At 42.7% G+C, this 27,075-nt stretch overlaps 1 protein-coding gene across 2 annotated transcripts in view; it reads right to left on the reverse strand.

Moving 5' to 3' along the window:
* Nucleotides 1-27,075, reverse strand: part of LOC137518825 (NADH dehydrogenase [ubiquinone] flavoprotein 2, mitochondrial-like) — a 74,009-nt gene that overhangs the window by 33,211 nt on the left and 13,723 nt on the right. For both annotated transcript variants that reach the window (XM_068237182.1, XM_068237183.1), the window contains exons 3-4: nt 5,887-5,949; nt 5,598-5,714 (exon numbers count right to left, since the gene is read on the reverse strand). In XM_068237182.1, coding sequence (XP_068093283.1) covers nt 5,598-5,714; nt 5,887-5,949 — 180 coding nt within the window. The remainder of the gene's footprint in view (nt 1-5,597; nt 5,715-5,886; nt 5,950-27,075) is intronic.

A 27,075-nucleotide genomic window follows, 5' to 3' on the forward strand; every position in this document is an offset into this window, starting at 1 on the left:
ATTAAATGCTGCTTATGCCAGGGTATAATTCAATAGATGTTTTCTGGCCTGTGCTCTACAGTCATGATAAATCCAACCAGTTTTAAAGAAAAGCAAAAGAACTGGGTGCCAAATCCAATGCGACACCTTTATTGAAGTTGCAGACACACTAGTGCAATAAGAGCTAGTGGTGTTACAAGACCAGCCTAACAACCATGTTGTGGGTTTCCCTCTACTTCATCGCCTATAAGGTGCTGTCATGGCAGTAAGAACCTTTGTACTTGCCCTCCAACAAGTGAGTGTTGTGATTGGTTAATGACAGGATTTACAAGACCTGGACAGCACCAACTTCCTTCCTAGCAACTACAAAACCTACTGCATAGTGGTCAAATGGGTTTTGAATTACACGAGCAGCAGCTTGAAAAGGAGACTCTACAGTCTACACCATTTTAATAAAGCACTGTGCAGGACAAAAGACACTCACATAAGTTATATTGAAATGGCACTTCATAAGAAAGAGAACTTCCACCAACCATACTAAGTAAGCCATGGCTCATTAACAAACCTGAAACATCACTGTTCAAAATAATCTGCTCTACAAAGGACATGCTTACTACCATCCACTAGACATGTGCGTCTTTGTTCAATATTTTTATTGAGTGTCCAGATATTTGCACACAAATAATTTTTGGTTAGTAAATCTTCCGAAGTGACATGATGAGATAAATATGTGTATGTACATTGCAAAACATTAATAACCAGGCTGTTCTACTTGCTTTATTTTGCTGCCTGAAAGTTAATTCTCATGCAGGGGATACACGTTACGTTTCTGTACTGTGTATCGACCAGCTGATCCGGCCAGCTGATAATATTCAGCTGGCCCGATCAAGCCGCTCGACCCCCGCCCGCTCGATTCCTGCCTGCGGACAATGGCAGGGAATCGAGCGCTGATAAGAAAGCGCCGGTGGGGGCGAGCGGTAATCGATCTGCGCGGACACGGCGGGGATGCGGCTGGGGTCGATCCGGTGGCCAATCGAGCAGCCGGTCAACCCGTGTATCCCCAGCATTAGACATGGAAGTGACAGCGTCTGTCTTGTGGTAGCTTGTTGGGAATATAGTAAACATCACTGATAAGCTAATTACAGCCATAAAAAAGTTTTCCTGGCAGAACAACAACTGAGAGCAGAAGAAGATATTAAAAAGGTCAATAGTTCATGTATTTCTACTCTGGGATATTTAATAAGCTGCCCCTAAGCAGAGGCAACAAAACATTAATTCTACTTTGTAAATGTTAAAATATAAAATAAACTTTGGGATATAAAAAAAATAAAAATTATTTTTTAGGAGTTGGAGGATAAATACAATAGTTTATATCATCAGTTTATTTTCACCTCGGGTTTACTTTAAGGTCTCATGTACAGTGACAGTCTCTTTCTGAATGACATGACCACAGCTAAATCAGGCCACACAGGTAGTGGTCATTTTATGATGACTATATTCTGCTGCCATGCTACAAAAAAACTTAAAATATATTACTTATTCTGTAAGAAATGTAAATAGATTCAAACTTGTATGTTCAGGCTGTGTATGCTTAAATCTAATTAACAATTTTTGTTAGTAATCATTCTCTGTTTTATGCTGGGCATACACGGTACGTTTTTGTAACGCTCAATTGAGCCGCTGATGGCTCGATTGATAATATCCGACGCCTCCGATACCCCGCCGGATCAATTCCGCGCTCGATACCGCGGGCAGAACTATAGAATAAAATGAAAAGATAAGAAGTGCCCGCGTGGAAGATGAGGGGGAATCGATCCGGGGGCCCGAGAGGTCGTGCCGGAATCTGTCGTGCGGCTCGATACACGGTACAGAAACGTACCGTGTATTCCCAGCATTATAACACACCATCTAATTTTCATGGTTATACTAGCCGTTACATGAGCCCACACATTTACATTCCTATACAATTCTATCTTAGCACAAGAGAATTTACATCTAGATTTTAATCTCTGTAGCCAGCTTTATTCTACCGTAACCTAACCTTGCTGTGTTGCCATGGTAACGTATGAACGGAATGGAGGAACATCGGAATAATGCATGCCTTAAACATGACACTTTAAAACTACAACAAAAGGATCAGCACTGGAAATGCCAAGAACAGCATCTTCTTTCTGTCATTGTCATTCACAGCATCATAGTTTATTTTATTTTTTTACAGCCCTACAGCCATTAAATGATTGCGCAAAACAATGCACAAAATCTTTCAAGTTTTAATTCAGCACACGTTTTTCAAATACTTGCTAAAAAAGCCATGGACAGGCAGATCTTGTGACTGGAAGTCAAGTCCATCCCCATGGCCACTAGCACCATGTCAGGCCTTCTAGTACCTAGGTTCTCAACACGTGGTACGCTTACCCCAGGGAGTACTTCTGATGGTTCCAGGGGTGACCCAGGCTTTATATACACTTAGAGTAACAAATTTAGAGTTTTAGAAAATGATAAACCCTATATAAACACCAAATAAGTATTTTAGCTAATTAAAAGCAATAGTGGGGCTAGATTGTGAGCCCCTCTAAGGGACAGTGACATGAATATAAAATATATATAATATAATAGTCTGTTTTACTGCACTGAGGATGCCTCCCTCAATGCCTGCAGGGCACAGAGTGTTGCGGGGGGCCTTTTTATTTAACTGCGCAGAGGAACTGAGGAGCGTGAGTTTGCCCAGCATGACTTTGGCAGTTAGGGAGAGCAGGGGAAAGGTTAAAAAAAAAAAAAAAAAGGAATAAATCATCTGTTATTTATTTTCACACTCCCTGACAAGGCTTCCCCTACTATGGGTGTACAGTTACAAAGGTCCGTCAGCGTTATTCCAGGGACTGACGAAAATGGGGAACAAAGACATCAGGATATTTAAAGGACCATGACAGAAAATAAACTTGCACAGTAAAGCTTCTGTATGGTTTGTATAACTACTGTGGGGTGCTTAAAAATCATGTTTCGCGATAGTGGTCCTTTAATACGCGTTAAGTGTGAAAAGTGCTATAGGGAAACATGGGCATTACTTTGAAAGTCAGTTGTATTTCCGTTTTGACTGAGAGCAACTGATTGAGTGTAAAAGGGCCCTAACGAACCAGAGCAATTTTCACCTGTCAGTGCTCCTCCCTTTTATTCCCTAATAACTTTATTACTACTTATCACAAGAAAATTATCTATACCTATTTTAAATGTGTTTTAATGGGAAAATAAGAAAATGGAAAAAAAAAAGATGATTTCTCAGTTTTCGGCCTCTATAGTTTTAAAATTAAAACGATCTCCTGTGGATAAAACAGACATTTGCCCAGTTGTCACGATTATTTAACAGTTTAAATTATGTCCCTATCGCAATGTATGGCGACAATATATTATTTTGAAATGTAGGTGTTATTTTTCTGTTTTGTTTTTCTTTTGTCCGGTCCATAATTACAAGCCCCTATGTAGTAAAGGAAGTGTAATTTTCCATCATAAAATATAGATTAAAAAAGCCGATTCCCTAAGGCAACTATTTATGTATTTTTTTTATCAGTGTTTTTTATTGGGGGGAAGCTTTGGTAATGCAAGTTATTAATTTTATTAGTATTGTTTAAGTATGTATGTGTAATTTTACTTTTTTGGCCACAAGATGGCACTCGTGAACACTCATAGGAAGTGTTCACTTTTTTTTCTACATTTAAATACAATGTGACAGCTTCCCGTTTTATGAATGGACGTAGCCGCTCATCGCGGTCACGTCAATACATTCCAGGCATTGCGATTGGGTAGAGGACCGCTCGGTCCTCTTCCCCAATCGCTCAACACGGAATCTTGATGGAAACGGCGGCGGGAGCGGCAAGCACACTGCGGAGCGGCAGCGGGAACGCGCGACGTATTTAAACGTCATGTTGCCATTAACAGGCTAAAGCATGACGTTTTAATACGTTAGAATGTCGTTAAATGCTTAAAACCAGATGGGTGGGGACATTGTTCTCTACCCACCTGACAACAGGTGAGATTCTGTTCCAAAGCACAGGTTGGAGTATAGTCGGGTAGGTAGACAAGAGGTACTATTAAGGCCACCGTTACTAGACATGGAAGTTATGATGCAAGGAAGTCATGATATAGCAGAATGAAAATATAAAATTTACACTATATAGAGCATACATGTCAAACTCCAAATTTGGCCCTCAGAGCCATTAAATTTGCCCCTCAAGTGGTTTTCCCACTTTGCATTATGTATGGCCCACTCTAGACCACCAAGGAATCTATATTGGAGGTGAAGCCCTAGAACACCAGGGAAGCCATATGGGTAGGTAGGGGGAAAGCACTAAACACTACTGAACTGTATAGGGGAGGGTGGGGGTCTCTAGACACCAGGGAACTGTGTAGGAGAGGGAGGACCGCTAGACACCAGAGAACTTTATAAGGGAGGAAGGTGGCCAGTAGACGAGGTTGGCTCGCGACTAGGTCCTAGTGTACAATTTTGGCCCGCGACTAAGTCCCAATGCACAACTTTGGCCCATTTCGCATTTGAGTTTGACACCTCTGATATAGAGGGTTTATCACAACATGCAGCAGAAAGTTTAGTCCACATAAAAAGTAGTAAAGCACATGGTGATATTTACTGCATGAGTAATTTATTAAAGAGAACCTGTAACAACTACACAGCTAATCACCATGCAAACAAAAAATGATGCTGACAAATTAAAGAGTGAGGCAAGATTAACCAAATGCATATTTTACAAAAAAAAAGCAAAACTGTTCTATTCATCCAAGTTATATTTATTCAATTTCCATTTTTAGTAATGCTGTGCAGGTAACAGTTTTTGGTCAAACTTTTTCCTTTGTTAAACTGATAATTTAATACAAATAAAGGACAAGCAGCTTGTTAGGGCCAAAATAATAGACCCTGACCTCATTCCCCATTTCCAGTATTGAACTTCCATAAGAGTATCGTAAAAATAGGCCACTGTTTCCCAACCTTGTCCTCAGCGCCCACCAACAGTTCATGATTTGTGGTAATCCACACAGGTGATTAACCAGGATTAATCAGGACCTCACCCGAGCAAATGTGTGGTTTCTTGTGAAATATGCACTGGGTTAGTGGGCCCTGAGGACACGGTTGGAAAACACTGAAATAGGCAAACAATTTTTTTACATTGTCAAAATGAAGGTTTCTACAACTCATACTCCTCCAGTAAAGGTATCATTTATTCTGGGAGGGATAAGAGTGGCTAAGCTGCAAGAAGTGGTATATGTCTAAGCAGCCATGGTACACGCCCCCCCCCCCCCTCCAGTTGAGGAAAGTGAAGGGGGCGGATCCAAAAGAAGACTCCCCCAAAGACTAGGAATGCCTGCCAGTCCACTGGATAAAGCATGACAGCAGTGCAGATCACATGACCAGGCAAGCAATCTATATGTCACAGACAAGACCTCAATTTAAGTTAAACTTAAAACAAACTTGCAGGCAATCAACTATCCTATCACACAATTTTACTGTCCTGAAAATGAGGCGCGCGGGACAAAGTGCTGCATAGTTTCAGCCATACGCAGGAATAAGCGAGAGGATTCAATTTGGAAGCACACAGTTCTCATAATCATACCTTGTTCATAGCAGAGATAGGCAGCCATCCATGTTGTCTTTGTGCCAAATCCAGCACTGGGATTACAGCTGCAGCTTTGTGACCTTCTGGGTAGTTGCCAATTATAGCCTCTATTCTCTTTAAAAAAAGAAAAAAAATGAGGTCTGTTATAGCATAAATCTGTATTTTAGGAGACTAGCACAGCAATTTAGATGCAGGCTTTGCAGCCACTAATGGTGTTACATAAAAGGCAAAGCCTGTGTGTTCGGTTACATAACAGATATGTCTCCTGTTTGCACACACAAAGTACCTTGTAATTTTCTGCAGTGAAGTCAAAGGGTGTATCTGGGTTGTTCTCTGGGGTATCTCTGTGCTGCAAAAAATGCAAATGAAAATAGCATCAGAAGCCTCGTACTGGTAATTACATATTCATATTTAACCAGATCTAACACACAAACTAGTCTACATTTTCCTCTTTATAGAGAAAGAATTGTATTTTTTAATCAAAATAAAAAAAAATATAAAAATTTACACATACTACTACACATACTATTGAATGTGTAATGTGAAAAGAATAAGCTGTATGTTTATGAGCAAGATGGATAGCCAAAAGAAAGAATGAAAGAGACAGCAGTTTGTCGAGAGAGAGAGAGACACACAGAGAAAAAGAGGGGGGGGGGGGGGGGGGCTTACATCTGTGCCACTTCCTTGTGCTTAGATCTACTAATAAAGTCAACCTCTAAAGTCTGGTACACACATGCAATTTTGATTGACCAACGATTGGCCAATTTTACCACTTGCATGTAGTACAAGAGCTTACCTACACAATCTGTTCATAGTAGAAACAGACAGTCCAGAAGCACCTAAGAAAGGCGCAATATAAACAGGTGTGCCAAGGTCCCTCTACCCCGTACCAAGGGGTCACGAACACTGCAATCCTCCAAAGGACTTTATTGCAGCATAGGCATACTGACAGCACCGACAGCCTGCTGTTTTGGCCTCATAGGCCTTTCTCAAGTTGCCAACTCTCAATTACCATTGGCAGCTTGAGAAAGGCCTATGAGGCCGAAACAGTGGGCTGTTGCTGTCAATATGCCTATGTTGCTATAAAGTAATTGAGCTTTAAATAACATGCTGTGTGGTGCCGGTCCTTTGGAGGATTGCAATCTGTTCATAGTATACTATTCAGCATCTGAAGGTCCTTGTACTACATGGAGGTGGTAAAATTGGTCAGTGATCGGCCAATAAAAATTGGATGTGTATATGTACCTTAAAGCCTGGTACATACTTTCAATTATGATTGGCCAATCATTGACCAATTTTACCACCTCCATGAGGATCAACAGATATTGAATACTATGAGCAGTTTGTATAGATAAACCCTCATACTACATGGGGGTGGTAAAATTGGTCAGTGATTGGCCAATCATAATTGAAAGTGTGTACCAGGCTTGAGAGTCAGCTAAGAGTGAAGGGGGCCCAGACTTCATTTCTCACTTGGTCCCTATTATTTTGCTACTCCTTCCCCGCCACTGTGGGAGACCAAGAAAGACAGTGCGGATCTCTGTCACTTCCAACACAAACAGCATGGCCTGCATCACTCCCAGTAGTCACAGATTGCTCTATTCTTTCTTTTAGCAGGTAACTTACTGTCAGACAACATTTTTAGGTGGTGTGCAAGGAATGCACTGCAGTACTGCACAAACTGGTGCTGGTCAGTGTAGCAAAGTGCGCTCTTAAACCAAGTTACTCTCAATCCAAGGTACAAGCTTGGGCCCGTAGCATTAATGACTGAACTTTTGCTCAGGTGGTTTAAACCCTAGTTTTGTTTTTTGTTTTTATTTCTGCATCCTGCTAATTATATGCATGCTATCAGTTTAAAGATTTACTATGCACAAATTAAGTGTTCATGAAATTACTATGTGCATAATTATTTAACAGGGAGGTAAAAGAATAAGGGAAATCACATTCCAGAACTTCTACAGTTGAAACGCTGTGATCCTGGTCCAAATCTATCCAAATAAAAATATGTCATATTACTGTCATATCAATGGCCACCTTAAAGAGACTCTGTAACATTCAAAAGATCCCCTGGGGGGTACTCACCTCGGGTGGGGGAAGCCTTCGGATCCTAATGAGGCTTCCCACGCCGTCCTCTGTCCCACGGGGATCTCTCCGCAGCCCTCCGAACAGCCGGCGACTGTGCCGACTGTCATTTCAATATTTACCTTTGCTGGCTCCAGCGGGGGCGCTGTGGCGGCTTTCCATTCCGAACTACACGGAAATACCCGATCTCATTCGGGTCCGCTCTACTGCGCAGGCGCAGGAAACTTGCGCCTGCGCAGTAGAGCGGACCCGACGGCGATCGGGTATTTCCGTGTAGTTCGGAGCCGACAGCCGTCAGAGCGCCTGCGCAGGAGCCAGGAAGGTAAATATTGACGTCACCGCTGCCCGGACTCCACAGAGGGCTGCAGCGAGACCCCTGACGGATGGAGGACGGCGTGGGAAGCCTCATTAGGATCCGGAGGCTTCCCCCACCCGAGGTGAGTACCCCCCAGGGGATCTTTTTATGTTACAGTTCCTCTTTAAAGCTTAATTCCAAGCATATCTAAATCCGTGTTCCCCAACCCTGTCCTCAAGGCCCACCAACAGTGCATGTTTTTGAAGTCCACAGAGGTAGTTAAAGGAATCATCAGGAGAAAAAACAATGGAGTTTCACTTACCTGGGGCTTCTACTAGCCCCATGCAGCCATCCTGTGCCCTCGTAGTCACTCACTGCTGCTGCTCCAGTCCCCCGCTGCCAGCTAGTTTCATTTTTGCCGATCCTCTGGGTCGGCGGGCCGCATTGCGTACATTTTTAGGCATTCCCGCTAGTGCAGGAACATTAATGCGTACATTTTTATCGCGTTAGCAATGCAACGCGAAAATTCATTAGCTGGCAGCGGGGGACTGGAGCAGCAGTGAGTGACTACGAGGGCACAGGATGGCTGCATGGGGCTGGTAGAAGCCCCAGGTAAGTGAAACATTTTTTTTTCCTGACAACTCCTTTAATCAGCTCTACTGAGACATTAATTACCTCACCTGTGCATGTTTGGGGCTTTCTGCAAAACATGTACTGTTGGTGGGCCTTGAGGACAGGGTTGGAGAACTGTGCTCTAATTGTTTCTAACAACATGTACACACTTGCAATATGGTAGACCAATCACTCTTGGTTATAAAAACACCCCGGTGAGTACCCTTCCAATCAGAAGATAGCTTATGTCAATGCTTCCTGTGATTGTAACAACCCTAGGTTCATCTAAAAAGACAAAAGGAGACCAGAAGCCCAATGGTGCAGAATCGTGTAAGATTCAGAAAACCAAATTGCTAAGGATGTATATACACACAAAGGTGGGTTGCAAATCCTCGCAACCACCATCAGAGCAGACAGGAAATTAACCGCCCACGCTCGGTTTTCCAGGTCTGTGACAAGAACTGGGTGGTCGCACTCCGGAAGTTCCTTAGGACTACTAAAAAACTATCACCTTTTAACCACCCTGGTGATATGGACGAGCTGAGCTAGTCCATTACCGCCGCGGTAGATTTCTCAGGCCCTGGAGGGTCTTTTTTTTACCAAATTTTCAGAGGTGGTGTAGCTTGCACTTGGCTAGCTACATCACCCCTCCGATCACCGCCGGCCCGCTCTGCTCCCCCGATCGCCGCCGTTTTATACATAACCCTGCGCTGGCGCAGCCTCTCCATAGCCACTAGGGGTCGCTATGGCGATGAGCGGAACTGCGCATGATGTCGATGACGGCAGACGTCATGCCCGATCGTTGCCATAGCAACGCCTAAAGCTATGGCGGAAGTTTCGGCCATCGTGGGATCGCGGCCAGGTAAATATCGCGGTGGCGATTGGAGGAGGGGGAACAGTGCCGGGGGACTTGGGGGGGGAAAAAATGTAGCTAGCCTAGTGCTAGCTACACTAAGTTAAACCATAAAAAAAAAAAAAAAAAAACCACCCGCAGCCGCAATAAATAGAACGCTAGGGTGGTTAAAGGAGGTATGACAAGACACTTAAAACAGGGGTGGAAGCTGCCAATGCATAAAAGATAGGCGAATAAACTGTTCACCTTATAAAGTGAGGTAATCTTACATCTCAAAGAATTTAGATCAGTTTATTGAAAAAGGTCTTTTATTAAAGCACATAAAATTGACAACGCGTGTCATGGGTGCTTGCCCGCTTCCTCAGGTCATTGAAAAAAAAACAACAGGTGCCTTAACTGCTATGGCTGTGTAGCAAGCATGAGCGCCTCTCTGACAGACTTCAGCATAAAAATAAGCTCTGCCACAAAGTGACAGAAGGCGTTTTAAATCCAATGTTACCTTTTCATAGCTCTTGAAAACTGCTTACACAATCTCACCTACAGTTATTTAAAAACCTACAATTATTGATTTAAAAAGCGCCAACATATTAATTGGCGTTGTACAAAGTAATAAAAGCAAACATGGGGAACAAAATATAGACAATGGTATACACTAAGTATGATCACTGGTACAAAATACAGAATTCGTAATTAGTGACAAATGTGACATGATGACTAAAATGTATAACAAATTGCAAGATACAAAATGAATAATAATTTCCAATACACAAAAGGGAGAGAGTGCCCTGCCGTTGCAAACTCACAATCGAAAAGAATGGAGGATGTTTTAGGTTATCCATTGTCAAAGGGGGAATGACCCAAGTTCGATCTCATGCTTGTCAGAGAAAGTGAGTTTTGAGGGAACGTTTAAAGATTTCAAAGGTTGATGAGTGACGGATGTGTTGCGGAAGTACATTCCAGAGAAGTGAAGCATTTGAGAAGTCTTGTATACATGCATACAAGCAGGTGATTATAGAAGAGAAGAGGACAAAAGAAAGTTGTGTGCAGATCTGAGATTGTGGTTGAGTTAGTATCGAACACAAGTGAGGAAATGGATTGGAGGGAGGGATTGTGGAGAGCTTTGTAGCTTAGGGTTAAATGTATGAAATTGGGTCCTCTCGCTAATTGGAAGCCAATGAAAAGCTTGACAGAGAGAAGCAGCAGAGAAAGAGCGAGATAAAAGATGAATGAAAAGAGCAGATTAGAGTAGCCCTCATTATATTGCAATCGCCGGTGTCCCTGTGTACACCTGTCCCTGTGTCCTTGGGTCCGTGCTTTTTGCTACTGCGGCACGGACCCGGACAGCCGTTGGGACAGGACAACGGGGCAAGGGAGGCGGGCATGTGTGCGGGCGGAGAGTGAAAGACCTAGAGCCTGTTTTTAAATGTGCTTGGGTCTACAAGTTATATCATAAGAGCATGTACTAACATTTTAGTTGTGTCCCGAATGAGAAAAGGTCGGATGCAAGATACGTTTTTGAGTTTGCGATGACAGGAGCTGGTTAGGGAGTGAATGTGAGGAATAAAAAAAAAAAAGAGAGAGAAGTCATATAGTACCCCTAACTAAATATAATAAATATCCTTTAACCTCTTTAGCGGTAATCCCGAGTCAGGTTCGGGCTGGAAATCCACAGCTCAGAGTGTTAACCCCAAGCTGGACCCATGGGAGGTTTGTAATGTACAGGGCTGCCGCAGATCTATCTAGCAGTATGATTTTTAGGGTCTAAAAGCCGGAAATAATTATAACGCCAGGGAGGTTAACACTTGTACAGAGCCTAATGCTTATCTGTTCGTATGTGAGTGACAAGAAGTACTGTGGCCATGGATCTGCATTACAGCCAGGCTTAGGGTGGCCACACACCATACAATTTTTTTTTTTTTTTTTCGATTCGAGAATTCCGATCGTTTTTTTGGGTTGTATGAAAATTCAGATCATTTCATCCAATGCACCACACACGTATGTTTGATTTGTAGGAAATCTTGGAAAATAAGATCGGATAATTCATAAAAATTGGGTTGTTGAAGAAATCGAAGGTAGAAATGTTTCTTTCGATACGATCGTAAATGACGTGTTTATGAAATGCGCGGGTTTTTTTTTATTACCTTGTCTGTGGTACAGGAAAGATGCCGAACAGAAGGACATTGCGTCGTGTGAGAATAGCTTTTGCTTTTTTTTATATTTGAAAAGCTGTGAGAAACCAAAACGGCTTTGGAGTAAGAATTGGTTACAAAACAGAGATACGTTTTCACACATGCCTTTGCTACAAGAACTTCGTAGTGAAAACTCAGCTGACTTCAAAAATTACCCCAGAATGTCAGATGAAAATTTCTTGTTCCTATTGGAAGCAGTGTCTCCTTACCTCAAAAAACAAGATACTGTAATGAGGCAAGCAATACCTGTTGAGGAAAGACTCATTGTGACACTACGTTATCTTGCAACTGGCAGGTCATACGAAGACTTAAAGAGGAACTCCAGTGAAAATAATGTAATAAAAAAAGTGCTTCATTTTTACAATAATTATGTATAAATGATTTAGTCAGTGTTTGCTCATTGTAAAATCTTTCCTCTCCCCGATTTACATTCTGACATGTATTACATGGTGACATTTTTACTGTGGGCAGGTTATGTAGCTGTTTCTAGCTGTTCTGGCTTTAACAGACAGCTGTGAACAGCCATTTCCTGTCTGTGAACATTGTTACATTGTGGCAGTTTGCCTAGAGTACCGCGGTCCTCGAGCTTCTTGTGGGAGGGGTTTCATCACAAAATCAGTCATACATCGCCCCCTGATGGTCTGTTTGTGAAATGCAATAGATTTGTCATGTAAAAGGGGGTATCAGCTACTTATTGGGATAAAGTTCAATTCCTGGTCGGAGTTTCTCTTCAAAATTTAGCAGTTGCATTTCACCACAAGCACTGGGAGTTATTGTGCCAGAAACCTGTAAAGCCATAATTGATGCTCTTAAAGGAGAATACTTGAAGGTAAGTGTTTGAATTATATGTTTGTACTTTATAAACTGAAGCATATCATGTTTCATGTGTGTGTATACTACTGAATAAAATACAAGTGTCCCTGCGTCCTGTTCGTGTGTCAGTGCTATTGCGCCACAGCGCTTGTCCTGCAGTGACACAGCCATTGGGACAGAGCACCGAATTCATAGGAGGCGGCTAGGGGGTGGGTGCGCACGCACATGTGCGTCGGTCGGGCACACGCATGGAAGTCGGACAGATGCGCGTGCATTAGTGATGGCAATTCCGGCTCTTCTCAGAGAATCGGCTCTTCTGAATCGGCTCCCATTAAAGAGCCGGCTCTTACGGCTCTGAATCTGCTCTTCATTAACTATCACTAGACACCACTCAGAATCGGAGTAAAAGCCCCGCCCCCGTCTCCATGACAACTCCAGACTGCTTCTCTGACTGGGGCAATCCCTCCTGCTACTGCTCTGCTCCGCCCCATACACTCCTACAAGCTGCAAGAGGAGGACTACATCTCCCAGCATGCCTCAGAACCCTTTATTACAGAGCAAATCAGTGCTGTGTGGGCCAGCTGAGGCATCGGCTCTTTAAAAACTAAGAACCGTCTCTTGTCGCTCGCAGCAAAGAGCCGGCTCTTAGAGCTGGCTCGTTCACGAATGACCCATCACTAGTGTGCATGCGCACTGAATAATGGCAGGACTGAGTCCTACAGCCTATCTGTAAACGTGCTTAGGGCAACTAGTCAGATATAATAAAACTTGTGTCCCCACATCCTCTTCTGTCCGTGTCATGCATTCTGGTTAGTGTGTAATCAGGCACATGGCCAGATTTTGGACGACAGGAGGACCAGTGCAGGGGGGCAGGCATATTCACGTGTGGAAATGCGGACATGCGTGGGTTGGGAGTGGGGCTGTGCCTGTGCACTGGCATCATGGAGTGTGGCCGTACAGGTGGGGGGGATTAAGGTGGAAGAAGGGGGTTGAGGAATAGGGAGGCATTAGACTTTGCCTGAGTAATGTTCCCTAAAAGCATGTGCATACGCCATACTGCAGCTAGCAACAGGTCCTTCAGTCCCTCCCGCTGGGCAGGCGTTTTACCGACAGTAGGATGTGTGTACACGATGTCGGCAGACTGATCTGACAGATCCACTGAACGGTCTTATCAGTCTGCAGACAGACTGTACACACGCACTACTGTTGGCAGAACGCCTGCCCAGCGGGAGGGTCTGACTGACCCGTTGTTAGCTGCAGTATGGCGTGAGTACACGTCTGTAGGATTTGGCAGAGTTCAAGCAAAATCAATAAAAGTGGCTGGTAATCTTTGAATGGTGACCAGGGGATAAGTAGTTTGCATGTGCAAGCTACTTATCACCCTGAACATAATATGGTCCAGAATGTTTTGCAAAATGTGATTGACCTTTCACATTTAAACATGTATGCAGTATAGCATGCACTCAAAATGCTCATATCAAGCATAGCCTGTAAAACCTCAGTCTCTCTATATTATGTAGTGCATTTTTATTAATGCGTTGATGGTAGTTTCAGTCGCAAAAGTTTGTGAGCCAATTATTCACAATTCCTCCCTAACCCTCACATACAGAACGGATATGGCCCTTACTTGAGGTGGTGATAGGAGTCAATAGCACATTAGCTTGCTGGACCCCAAAGGCGGACACACACACACGATGAAAGTAAATTAAAAAAAAAAAAATCTACTTACCCAGGGCCTTCTCCAGCCCCTGGCAGCTGTGTTGTGCCCACGTTGCAGCTCTGCATCCCTCCAGTGGCCCAGTGTCGCCTCCATTGTGGAATGTACTGCCCCTGCATGAGAGTTACTTGGGGTTGTGCTGACATAGTCTGGAGTGTACTGTACATGCGCCATAGTTCTGTGCCAGCGCAGTAAAGTCCAGATAACGTCACTGCGACCCTGAGTGGCTATTGTGCAGGTGCAGTAGATGTTAACCTGGCATGGTTGGTTTCTGCACCGGAGGGGACCCTGGGCCATTGTATGGATGCGGTGGTGCCACAAGGGCACAGGACGGCTGCCAGGGGCTGGAAGAAAGCTCCGGGTAAGTAGATTTTTTTGTTTTTAAGTTTTTAAGTTACTTTCATCTTTCCTTCAAAGGCCATAATCTCTTATTCTGCTCTATTTATATTTTGAATGTTGCCACTGGGCAAAACTTAAAAAGGTCCTACCGTTGTGCTTCTCCTTTTTTCCTTTTGTAAAAAGACAACTGATTTTCCCCTTCTGTGAAGTGCTATTAAAGAGAGGTGTACGGGAGGGAAGCAGCGGTTTACACACTAGCAGCGGCTGAGGATTGATCAAGTACTTAATTTGTTGGGAGTCAGCGACGCACGTACTATAAACTTGTTCCTGTCCTGTTGTCAAGCTCACAATAATAGTGCCCCCTAGGGGACGCTGTTACTATGAAATGGAACACAAGAACAGGAAGAAGTAAATAGATGCAGTGTGTGAATTGAAGTGAGTAATTGATGTCCCCTTAGCGGCTGCTGCTGCATGCCGCTGTATCCCCATTTCGCCTGGCTACCTATTCTGAGGCACCTATCCCTGGCTATCTATACTGAGCATAAAACACACTATGTTTAGGCCGGCAGGCCTTTTTAGAGTGTTACAGAATACAGTCAGTGCTAATAGATATATCACATATAATCAACATAACATACCCATAAGGGGCGTGCACAAGCTTAGATAAAGAGAGGCCAAGTAACATGGATAAAAAAATTCATAGAAAACATGTTAAATTAAAAGCATGATGTAGTCCATTAGTGGCCCCGAAATGGACTAAATGAAGTTTAATTAAAAATCTTTTCTAACAATCTTATGATCCATGTTACTGTCCCTTTAAATTGGTTCTCTTTTTATAATATAAATTTATATAAAATATAATTTATAACATAATAGCACGCCACCATACATATTATTCACCCACACTATGGAAGTAAAATGGCCACTGGAACAGCATTACAGGTAATGTAAACAGTGATCACCTTATATATTACTATATAACCGACACGGGCATCGTTGCACTAGCCTGGCTGCATGTCATACAGTGCATGACCATGGCTACAAGTTTCTATACATGCATATGATGTACTGATTATGTCACAAACATTTGCAGAGTGTACCCAGGCATGGTCGCGTGCTGTAGGCTTTATGCAACTGGGCCAGCGCAGGCACACTGATGCCTGACTCCGGTAACCCAAAAGAGGGTGCCGGAGGGTAATCATCAAATTCACATGTTGGAAATAATAGCTCTGTCAGTTAACTCTGCCAGAAAATTGTAGGCTATGTACCTAGCGCCATATACTTCAACTGTGGTATCTTTTAAGGCATTTTGCTATTCTATTCACCACCACCAACAGGATGGTAGAATAATCATACCTCTGTATGAAATCACAAACATCATATTTTCTGTTATGCGAGTAATCCCATCATCCTACAGGATTACACATACAACACTGCTTTACCAAATCACCTTCATATTACTACATATAACTGACAACAATATCATATTAAAGAAATATATACATATCTTTAATCATTTTTTAAAATACAGTTGATTTACTATACAAACATTCACCTTTAATAACATAAAAAAAATGTTTGTACATCACACTCAAAGTTATCCACAAATTGAATACTTCTGTTCGATTTTAACAGGTTGCACATAAACTTCCAATCCAACACACACCATACAATCTTTAGAAGAAATTGAAGAAAAAAAATCCGGCAGTCCGGATCGATATAAATCGGAAAAAACGGGAAATCCGATCGGATTTTTCAGTCGAATGAAAAAAAAGCTTTCGATTTTTTCGAGACATCCGATCGTTTTTATCGAATAAACGTAAAATTGGATCATTTTATTGTATGGTGTGTGGCCACCTTTAGTGGCATTTTCAGGAGAATGTTCCCATAGCTCCCTCATGAAAAAAAAACAAAAAACTTTCAAACAGTAAAGGCTGGCTGTAAACCAGGAGCTTCCAGATTAATGCAGCTGGAAAGTCCAGGTCAAGATCAACTATACTACATGTATCACTACTAATAAAATACAGCCTGGAATAGGGCCTATCAAATTCATCAAGGAGTGCACATGATTGGCCTAGTTCTGACCTGCATATCATTTGTCCTTTCATAACAGGCCTAGACCTAGCATGTGGTCAGTATTGGGACACAGGAGGAGGCTCAACATTTGCAATACATTTTGTTGAAATAAAAAATAAAAAGTACAGAGAAAGATGGAGTGCACACATATTGTTGCTTTTATTGAAGCATCAAGGGACAGTGTAATGTGGGAGAATTCTGCAGTAGCAATTCAGCAATCAAGGCTGGTACAGTTGGAAGATATAATGGAATATATAATACACAGCAACACACAACAGTGTACCAGTATCAGCAGCTATACACTAATAACAGTAATCACTACAGTGCCATCTACTGATCATAACATGCAACTACATACTACCTAAATATGAACTATTGTACATTTCAAAAATGGCTGGTATCTAATAAAAAAAACAAAAAACAAAAAAAACCCACTCATCTTACCTCAAAGAACACAGTGCAATTACCTAACCATAACTGTAACGATAGGACACTTGCCAGCATTGTTTGTCAGCAAGGAGACTGCTCTTTTCCAGCCATAGCTTTTGTACTTGGTTATAGTAAAATGTCTTAACTATAGTAGTTTGCTTTGTTTTTACATGAATTAAAAAAAAAAAAAAACAAAAAAAAAAAAAACACAGGAATGCAGCAGTCGGCCCATTCATTAACATGAACTCACATCTAAATGTTAGTGAACTGGGCTGTAGCAGCAATCTGCTGTACTCCTGGCTAGCTGCTTATATTGGCTGAGCCCTTTACATCCCTGATCTTGCTGCCGGAGCTCAGTAAGACTAACAACAGATTACTCTGACCTGAATGAATGTTGAAAACAGCTGAGTGACAGACTTTTGCCAGGTTTGTTTAATGCACAACCGTATCCATCCTAATACAGTGTCCAAAAAAAAATAAAAAATTTCAGAGTAAGCCAAAATATTTTTAACAAATTTGTCCCTACTGTGCATATCACAGGCCACAATATGGATGGTGTCCGTGGCAAGTGCAGCAAACTTTGGGTTTCAGTGTTTGCACAAGAGATTGCAGATTTCATGCAATGAATACATGTAGTTACTGACAACACATGATACTTGTGTTACCAGAGATTTAATGTATGGTTGTATTTACGCTAGTTTCACTTTAAGACTTCTGCAACAATTATGCACCAGCATTGCCTCGTGTTCAGTGAAGTGGTCCATTTACCCAAGAAGCTTTACTTTAGTTCTTCCGGGTTCATCAAACAATGGTGGGGCAGAGGATGACAGTGCACAGCAAGTCTGAAACAGTGGCATTTTCTCTCAAGAGGAATGTGAATCTGATGAGGCAACATACATGCATATTTTGGGAAAAAACACTGTCCAGCTGTTGGAATGTCTCAGTAAGAAATGTTGGTTTTATCATATTCAATTATAAGAAACCAGAAGCTACACGAAACTGCCTCAACATTGAACAGAAATGACCGTAAGAACAAAAAAAAAAAAAAAAAAAAAAAAAAAAAAAACCACACTGTACAAAAGCAGAAGCTACAGAGGCGGCAAGAATCACTTTGAAGCCCCCATGGAATGTAGATGGGATAGGGTATGGGAGAACTAGTCAACAATAAGAACTCCGCTGTCTACAGCTCCTACATAAAAATAATTCATGGTTTGAAACAAAAACCTCTTCTGACAACAGGTCTGCATTTTGGTACAAAGAATGAGCTTGACCTAGACATGACAAGCTTGTGGTTAGATGACGATGTTGCCTGAATATCTTTAAAGTGATACATATTTTACATGCCCACGCATACCACCACCCACACCTCAGAAGTGAAACATACCTAAAGTTAAAGCTGGCATGCCCGTTTATATAAAGTTGTTAAACCAATCTAGAATCTGCAGAAGACTAGGGAGAATCTGCTATTCTCACTTGCTAGACTCAAGTAAATGCCTACTCAACCAGCTGTTCAAAGGTGGGGAGAGCAGAGTCCATGAAGAAACGTGATCATGACCTCAGATGATTTTCTAGTCAACTAGATTACTTTAGTTAAATCTGCCTGTGATCCTTGAACCAGTAGTGTAGCCAAAAGGGCTGTGTAGTCGGTATGAAAATCATCCAACTCCTCAGTTTATGAAACCACCGACTCCAGCTCCAGGTACCCAAAATGAATCTGACTCCTCAACTCAAACTCCATAGTCTAATACTTACCTGGGCTGTGGAGTTGGTACAAAAATCATCCGACGACTCAGTTTATGAAACCACTGACTCAGACTCCATGTACCCAAAATTGCTCTTACTCCACAGCCCTGGTAGCTAAAGAACTCTGGGCCCCCTCAAGCACTCCAGTACATGATATGAAGCACCAAAACCTGGAATGTTTAATCATGGGAGATGCAAAATTCCTCCCAAACTGCACAGATTCTGTTCTGAAAAGCTATATTTTGTCACCAAAATGGTACAGAATGCCTCTTGCAGCTAGGGGTAGAGTGGCTAGATAGAGTACTGGTTAAGGTCACCGCCTATAACAAGGGTTTGAATCCTGTCAAGGGCCAGTACCTATTCAGTAAGGAGTTCAGGGCAACACTCCCTAACACTGCAGGGTGGCTTCTTGAGTGCGTCCCAGTGGCTGCAGCTCTTAAACGCTTTGGGTCCGACAGGAGAAAAGCGCTATACAAAATGTTCGGATTATTAGGGGACTTGCAGTAATTAAAACTCTTAGTGGGGTTTCACTTCATAATCGAAGTAGATCTTTAGGCATGCAGCAATGCCCTCCCTCCCCCCCCCCCCCCCCCCCCCAGTAAAGCATCCTTTCCAAAGGGGAACAATGGCCTCATCCTCACCTGTGTGCCCTGCAAAAGGAGGTTGCGGGAAAAACTTAAAAGACTGCAAAGCGGGAAAAACTTAAAAGACTGGCAAAAGTGCTGATAAAAAAAATAAGATGTCAGACAAACAGACTTGAAGATGCCCAGGTGACCAGGGTGAGTAAGCTGCTAAGAGATGGTATGTAAACTGCTGGCAGGAGACTTATTTTTCCACACATGTACTGTATGAACAAATAACTGTCTATATACAGTAGGTGGACCTAGAAACAAAAAGGAAAACAGGAGTTTGCTTTCTTAAAACAGAAAGAATTTGCGATAATTCAGGTTGGAGTGAGCTTGAGATGTCTCCCAGTGCATAACTGCTGAATAGATGGTGGAGAGGCTGTAAAGTTGCAGCAAAAATAGAGAACGACGCTGCAGTTTTTCCTGTGCTGTTGAGGTCTATGGAATGCCATTCTGCTTGCTTGCAATTGTGTGCTTGAAGATGTGTGTGCTGGCAATCAGTTTCCCTGCTGTTTTATGGAATTTATCTTTGATGTGCAATATGGACAGCTGGTTGAGCCTGATAATCACAGGTTGTTACTAAGCAGGATGAAATGGACTGTTTAATGCTTTGGATCCAAGACATTTCTTTGGAAAAATATTTCATTTGTGCAATATACTGCCAGTTTTCTTAGGAGTTTTGTCTATTGAAACAAGTCATTTGCAAATGAACTGAAAATACTATTCACTAGTCCTCCAAATACTATTCACTAGTCCTCCAAAACAAATACAAAAAAAAAAAAAAAAAAAGAGGCTCCCACTTTTTCTTTATAGGTATGATGGACAATATAGCATTGGAGTTAAATGTTTGAAATCTACTGGTTGAACAAATGCTCTCATAGGCGAGTGCATATAGTGGTTTAACAACATCAATTTTAAATTCTGGTGATATGAAGTACTGTACAGTAGTTTTGCATTAATACTGTAAAGCTATGTATGAGTGCAAGATGGAACTTGGGTGAAGCAGCCATTTGCAGCTCTCTGCCATGAAATTAGAACTCGTTTTAAGATCTGGCACACTAAGTAGTTTTAAAACAGTCCCCTAACACCCCCCCCCCCCCCCCCCCCAGTGAACTGTTTCTCCTTCTCTCCCTACCCCTCAGAAACCACTCCATCCTGTGCCATGCAGTTGTCCTTCTCCCTCTCCCTATAGCAACAATATGTGTTGCTCTGGTATAGACGAATGTACACTGCTTAAACCTGACAGGTGACACTAATAGTGTGCGTGGATGCTCTTAAAGGTTTTGCACATGCATCAATTATCTAGAATGTTTGTACAATCTGACTGTCCCTCCTACCCCGATTTTCCTAATTATGATACAGGTAGATAGATCCAAGTCAACACTACTGAAGCAAATTTATGTTCTATAGGAAAGACAACTTTACTTACGGTAACGTCTTTTCCAGTAGTCAGAAGGACAGCACCCCTGGTGAGACTTGTCTCCCTCCCAATCGTGGACAGGAACTGCAAAAGAAAAGATTTGCATAACAAATTGGCAGCCATACATAAGCCACTATCTTACCACCAGTAACTCAGTTAATATAATAGATGACACGGACCGCATAGATGCTCACTTACATAATTATTATTCCACCCAAAAGAAGGGCGGGTTGCAGGGGTGCTGTCCTTCTGACTACTGGAAAAGACGTTACCGTAAGTAAAGTTGTCTTTCCCAGAACGTCATTGGACAGCACCCCTGGTGAGACGATGTACAAGATATAGGATCTAGGGAGGGACCACTGCCTGCAGCACCTTCCTTCCAAATGATAAGTCTGCTGCAGCCGAGATGTTTAGGCGATAATGTTTCACAAAAGTGTTCTGACTTGACCAGGTAGCAGCTCTGCATATCTGTTCTATAGATGCCCCTGCCCTCTCTGCCCAGGAGGTTGATATTGCTCTTGTAGAATGAGCTCTGATTGGAGAGATTAAATGCTTTCCTTGAACCTGATATGCTGATGTGATAGCCTGTTTTATCCATCGTGCCAGCGTTGCTTTGGAAGCTTTGTTGCCTCTTTGTTTTCCAGCAAAAAGGGTGAACATTGCGTCAGTTTTCCTCCAGGAACTTGTTCTTTCCATGTAGTGTATAAGACATCTCCTTACGTCAAGGGAATGGAGTCTCCTTTCCTTTTCATTACTAGGATTCTCGCAAAAGGAGGGTAGGAAGATCTCCTGATTTCTGTGAAAAGAGGAAACTACCTTGGGTAGAAAGGCTGCATCAGGACGTAATGTTATTCTATCCTCTGAAATGGTGCAATAAGGCTCTCTAATGGATAGTGATTGCAATTCACCAATTCTCCTGGCTGAAGTAATTGCCAGCAGGAAAATGGTCTTTAAGGTAAGAAATTTTTCCGAAATTTGCGCTAATGGCTCAAACGGAGCCTCACACAAACCCTGTAAAACAATGTTTAAATCCCAAGCAGGTACTTTTGTTTTAATCGCTGGCTTAAGTCTCTTTAAAGCCTGAAAAAAACGTACAATTAGATTTTCTTCTGCCAGTCGTTTTTCTAAAAACACACTAAGAGCAGATACCTGTACTTTCAGGGTGCTGATACTAAGACCTTTCTTATAACCACACTGAAGAAATTCCAATACGGATTTGAGAGATGAATTGTTAAAGGATCTTTCCCTACACCAATCGTTAAATATTCTCCAGGCTTTCTGGTATATTTCTCGAGTCACTTTTTTTCTACTCTGTATCAAAGTTTCTGATAGTTCATCTGAAAACCCTTTGGACTTCAGGATGCCCCATTCAGGTTCCAAGCTGAAAGGTGAAGCATGTGTAAGTTCGGATGCCATACTGGACCCTGAGATAGCAAGTGTGGCAGAGGAGGAAATATTATCGGATCTGTTACTGCTAGTGCCCTCAGTGACGTGAACCATGGTTTTTTTGGCCACAGTGGAGCTATTAAGATTACTCGAGCCTTGTCCTGTATAATCTTCTTTACCACTCGTGCTAGCAACGGAACTGGAGGAAATGCATACATCATTACTTCCCCCCAATTGATCGAGAAGGCATCTACTTTCCATGGTAGATCTTCTGGAAACAGGGCACAAAATTGTTGGCATTTCGTATTCACTTTCCTTGCAAACAAGTCTATTTTTGGGCAGCCCCATTGTAACGTCACCTGCTGGAATATTTCCTGATCTAATGACCATTCGTTCGCATCCAACCTCTTCCTGCTGAGGTAGTCTGCCAGTTGGTTTGAGGTTCCTTTTAAGTGTGTCGCTGTTAAGGATGAGAGATTCCTTTCTGACCAAAATAGGATCCTCTTCGTCTTTTCCCATAAGGATTGACTCCTCGTACCCCCTTGTCTGTTTAGGAAAGCCACCACACTCTGATTGTCTGTCCTTATCCTCACATGAGACTTCTTGATTTGGGGCCCGAAATGTAGTAAAGCTTGCCACACTGCTTGCAGTTCTCTGTTGTTTGATGACTGTGAACTGATCGTCATACTCCAGGCTCCCTGGGCCGGTTGAGAATTGAAGTGGGCTCCCCAACCCCATAAACTGGCGTCGGTTGTAATTGTATTCTGATGAGGAAAACTCCACAGACGACCTGGAGATAGATGATCCAGCTGTTTCCACCAAAGCAGAGAAGCCTTTATACTCTGTGGAATGACGATTTTCTTGTCCAGTGACGTCATAGACCTGTTCCAAGATTTTAGTATCCACATCTGTAAGAATCTTGCATGGAACTGCCCCCACTGGATTGCCGGAAAGGAAGAAGTTAGAAGACCTAGAAGTGCCATGGCCTTTCTTAGCGATATGCTTCTCAATTTCTGAAACGAGAGAACATTGTCAATAATAGCACTGATCTTCCTATCAGGTAACAACAATTTTTCATTTCTAGTAGAAATAATGAAACCCAAAAACTCTAAGGATTGGAAAGGAACTAGGGCAGACTTTTCCCAATTAATCAACCAACCCAAATCCTGGAAGAAGCTCAAAGTTGTAGTTATCTGATCAAAAACGGATTTCTCAGAAGACCCCCATAATAAAAAATCATCAAGGTAACCGACAATATTAATCTGTTTTAACCTGAGAAGGGCTAGTACCTCAGACATAACCTTGGTGAATAGCCATGGAGCTGAAGATAATCCGAAAGGTAAGGCATTAAACTGAAAATGTCTCACCTCTCCTTCCATCCACACGGCGAACCTTAGGTATTGTTGGCAGGACAAATGGATTGGCAGATGAAGATATGCATCCTTCAGGTCTAGAGATGCCAAGAAGTCGTCTTTCTGTAAGAGATGAACTACAGATCGGATATTGTCCATCCTGAACTTTCTGTATTTGACCCTCAGATTTAGTTTCTTTAGATTTAGAATAAATCGATAGGTTCCCTGAGGTTTCCTCACCAGGAAGACTGGAGAGTAGAATCCCTGTTCTTTTTGGCATGCTGGAACCCGGCGAATTACCCTTTTCTGAAGAAGTGACCTTATTTCTGATTGAAGGGCTATTCTTAAAGATGGGTCTTTTGGACAAGGGGTTAGGACAAAATTTTGAGGGGGGAGGCTGCTCGAACTCTATTTTGTAACCTTCTAATATTATATTCAGTAACCACTGATTGCTGAAGAGTTGTTGCCATTTTTCGAAATAGTTGGTGACTCTCCCCCCCACTGGAATGATGGCGTCATTGCTTGTTTGTCTTTTTGGTATTAGTAGAGGTATTGGGGGGTCTTTGTTGTCTATAAGGGGCCCATCTTCTACCCCTGGAAGATTTGTTATCCGCTTCATTTTTGGCGGGGGCCCGAAATGGCCGCTTATTTTGAAAAGGGCGCTTCCTTGGGAAATTCTTCTTATTATCCGCCGTACGATCTAGTGTATCGTCCAGCTTTGAACCGAACAGCAGATTACCTTCACAGGGGATACCACAAAGCTTAGATTTTGAGGAAGTATCCCCATTCCAGGTCTTAACCCATACTCCCCTTCTAGCCGAGTTGACTAGCGCCGTGGTTCGGGCTGCCAACTTTACTGTATCATCTGCCGCATCAACTATGTAATTTGAGGCATTCGTAATTTTTGGGAAGTCATTCAGAATTTCTTCCCTAGAAACTCCATTAGCAATCTTAAATTGCAGGTCTGATAGCCAAGTTTTCAGAGAACGACTAACTGCTGTTGATGCCACAGCCGGTTTGAAAGTTAATGAAGCCGACTCCCAAGCCCTACGCAAAACATTATCCATTTTTTTGTCTATTGGATCTTTTAGGTTACCAAAATCTTCAAACAACAGGTCTGATTTTCTTGACACCCTGGAAAAGGAAGGATCCAGCTTTGGCGGAGGACCCCAACAAGCCTGATCATCCGGGGCAAAAGGGTAGCGCTTAGATAAAGATTTGGGCCAAAAGGCCCTTTTCTCAGGATTTTCCCATTCTTTCTTAATCATAGATTTAAGAGTAGAATGGACCGGAATGAATCTAGATTGGGGGTCCGCCAAACTTTCATACATCTGATCCAGGGGTGTCAGGGGTTTTTGCTCTGATCTAATACCCATTGTTTCATGCATGGAGGTTAGGAGATCTTTCATTAAATCTGGGGAAAAAGCAAATTTCTGTGATTTCTCAGCTTTTTCTATTTCTTCACCCTCAGATATCTCTTCTAATGCAGATATTTCCCCCTCAGAGAGTTCCGAGCCCTCTATATCACTCTCCCTACTTCTCCTAGCCTGCACAGGAATACGTGCCGCTGGAGTAGGAGAAGACCCAGTATTGATAGGTATAACAGCAGCGTCACTGCTAGGGCCAGGAACATCAGCAGGGTTGGGGGCTACAGCTTGAGAAGAAATAGCAGAATCCTTAATTTCTTTGATTGCTGAAGACATTTCCGCCCGCATCCAACCCATCAGATCTTTAAATATGACAGGGGATTCATCTTTAACCAGTTTATTTGTGCAATCCTGGCACAACTTTTTAGAGGATGAGGATGACAAGCGAGTGGAGCAAATGGCACATTTCTTCGCAGATTTGCTAGATCCACTTGATGCATGCTGACCCTTGTCAGTTTTATCATGTTTTTCAGGCTTTTCATGTTTTTCAGGCTAAAAAACATAATAATAAGCCAACCATTAGCACCCTCTCTAGTACACACATATATATATATATACACACTGCATATCTATATTTCCATTGTACTTGCCAGAGAGGTATCTTGGGCTGGCCTGGCAGACTGCGCAGGAGCTGACCCAGAAGCGTCCTCCATGCTCACATAAACCACCAGAGTGAGACAGGGAAAAGGATTAAATCCAGAATCACATGAACAATAGGGCTCAGCTGACTAGCCCATTAGCATGATTAATTTGCATAGTCCCCCGTCGCGGCACCTGCCGCTTAATAGATATGCATAATTACCTCGTATTTCCGCAGCCCCTGCCGCGCTATTCGCTAATTACCTCAGCGAATCAGCTGATGCTGATTCGCAATCACCTCCGCGGCCCCTGCCGCCCGATCAGAGTCACGCCGGACGCCGTGCGTGACAACTTCCGGGTTGACCCGGAAGTATCTTGGTCTGAAAGCGCGCCTGCGCTATATCTCTGCTGCCTCATACGGAGAAGCCTCCTCCACGCTGCAGGGCTCCGACTGTCCACTGTACAGCATGCCTGGAGCCCTGAAAGACGTTGCCCCCGACCATCTGTCATGGATAGCATCCTGGAGACCTCTCCTCTGCATTCCCGTCCGGGACAGGAAACTGAACTGAGTTACTGGTGGTAAGATAGTGGCTTATGTATGGCTGCCAATTTGTTATGCAAATCTTTTCTTTTGCAGTTCCTGTCCACGATTGGGAGGGAGACAAGTCTCACCAGGGGTGCTGTCCGATGACGTTCTGGGAAATATATATATTTTTTTACTTTATGCGTTTACCTCCCTTGTAACATACCCTGTCTTGGGACTGAGGGACAAGGACCTCTACCTCACCACTGTATGCCCCAAAAAGGAAGTTATTGTGAGGGTGCAAATGAGGAGACGCAGGTAATTTGAGCACCGCGCAGCATACACAAATATGGGCACCACTATAGACTAATGTTAAGCACCTGGTGTATAATTTGGATGCCGGACATAGTTAAATCCCAAAACTGCATAAAAAAAGGGCCGGGTAGTGTTAGGTGTAGCGTGTCGTCTGTATGATAAAATTCAACAAAGACCCATATCGGCCAGGTTACACCATGTAGCCCCGCCACTTTGCAGAAAAATGCCTCTGCCTTTTCTATATCTCATATAGAAAAGGCAGCGGCCAGGATATGGGATTCCAGTGAAACTATAGAATGTGTTGGGACAATGGGACATTTACATTTTTAAGCATTGGCGTAACCTATGTTCTTTTTTTATGTACACCAGAGATGCACTTTAGCTAAAAACTTAGGATACAGCTGTAGAGTATCTATTAAATAGAACTGAAAACTAGCCGTGGGTGGGAGTATAAGTAGAGGGGGCAGACAGGAACAAAGAACATCGATTGGGCTCTAGGCAGTCTAATTGTTGGTACATCTAAGAGTGATGTTCATATACTCTGCCAGAGAATGAGGGGATTCTTCCTTTATTACACATTCTTGCAGTTTGTATGTTCTCTCCGTGTCTGCGTGGGTTTCCTCCGGGCACTCCGGTTTCCTCCCACATCCCAAAAACATACAGATAAGTTAATTGGCTCCCCTTAGAAAAAAAAAAAAA

The sequence above is a fragment of the Hyperolius riggenbachi genome, chromosome 5 (genome assembly GCF_040937935.1).
Source record: "Hyperolius riggenbachi isolate aHypRig1 chromosome 5, aHypRig1.pri, whole genome shotgun sequence".
NCBI classification, from domain to species: Eukaryota; Metazoa; Chordata; class Amphibia; order Anura; family Hyperoliidae; genus Hyperolius; species Hyperolius riggenbachi.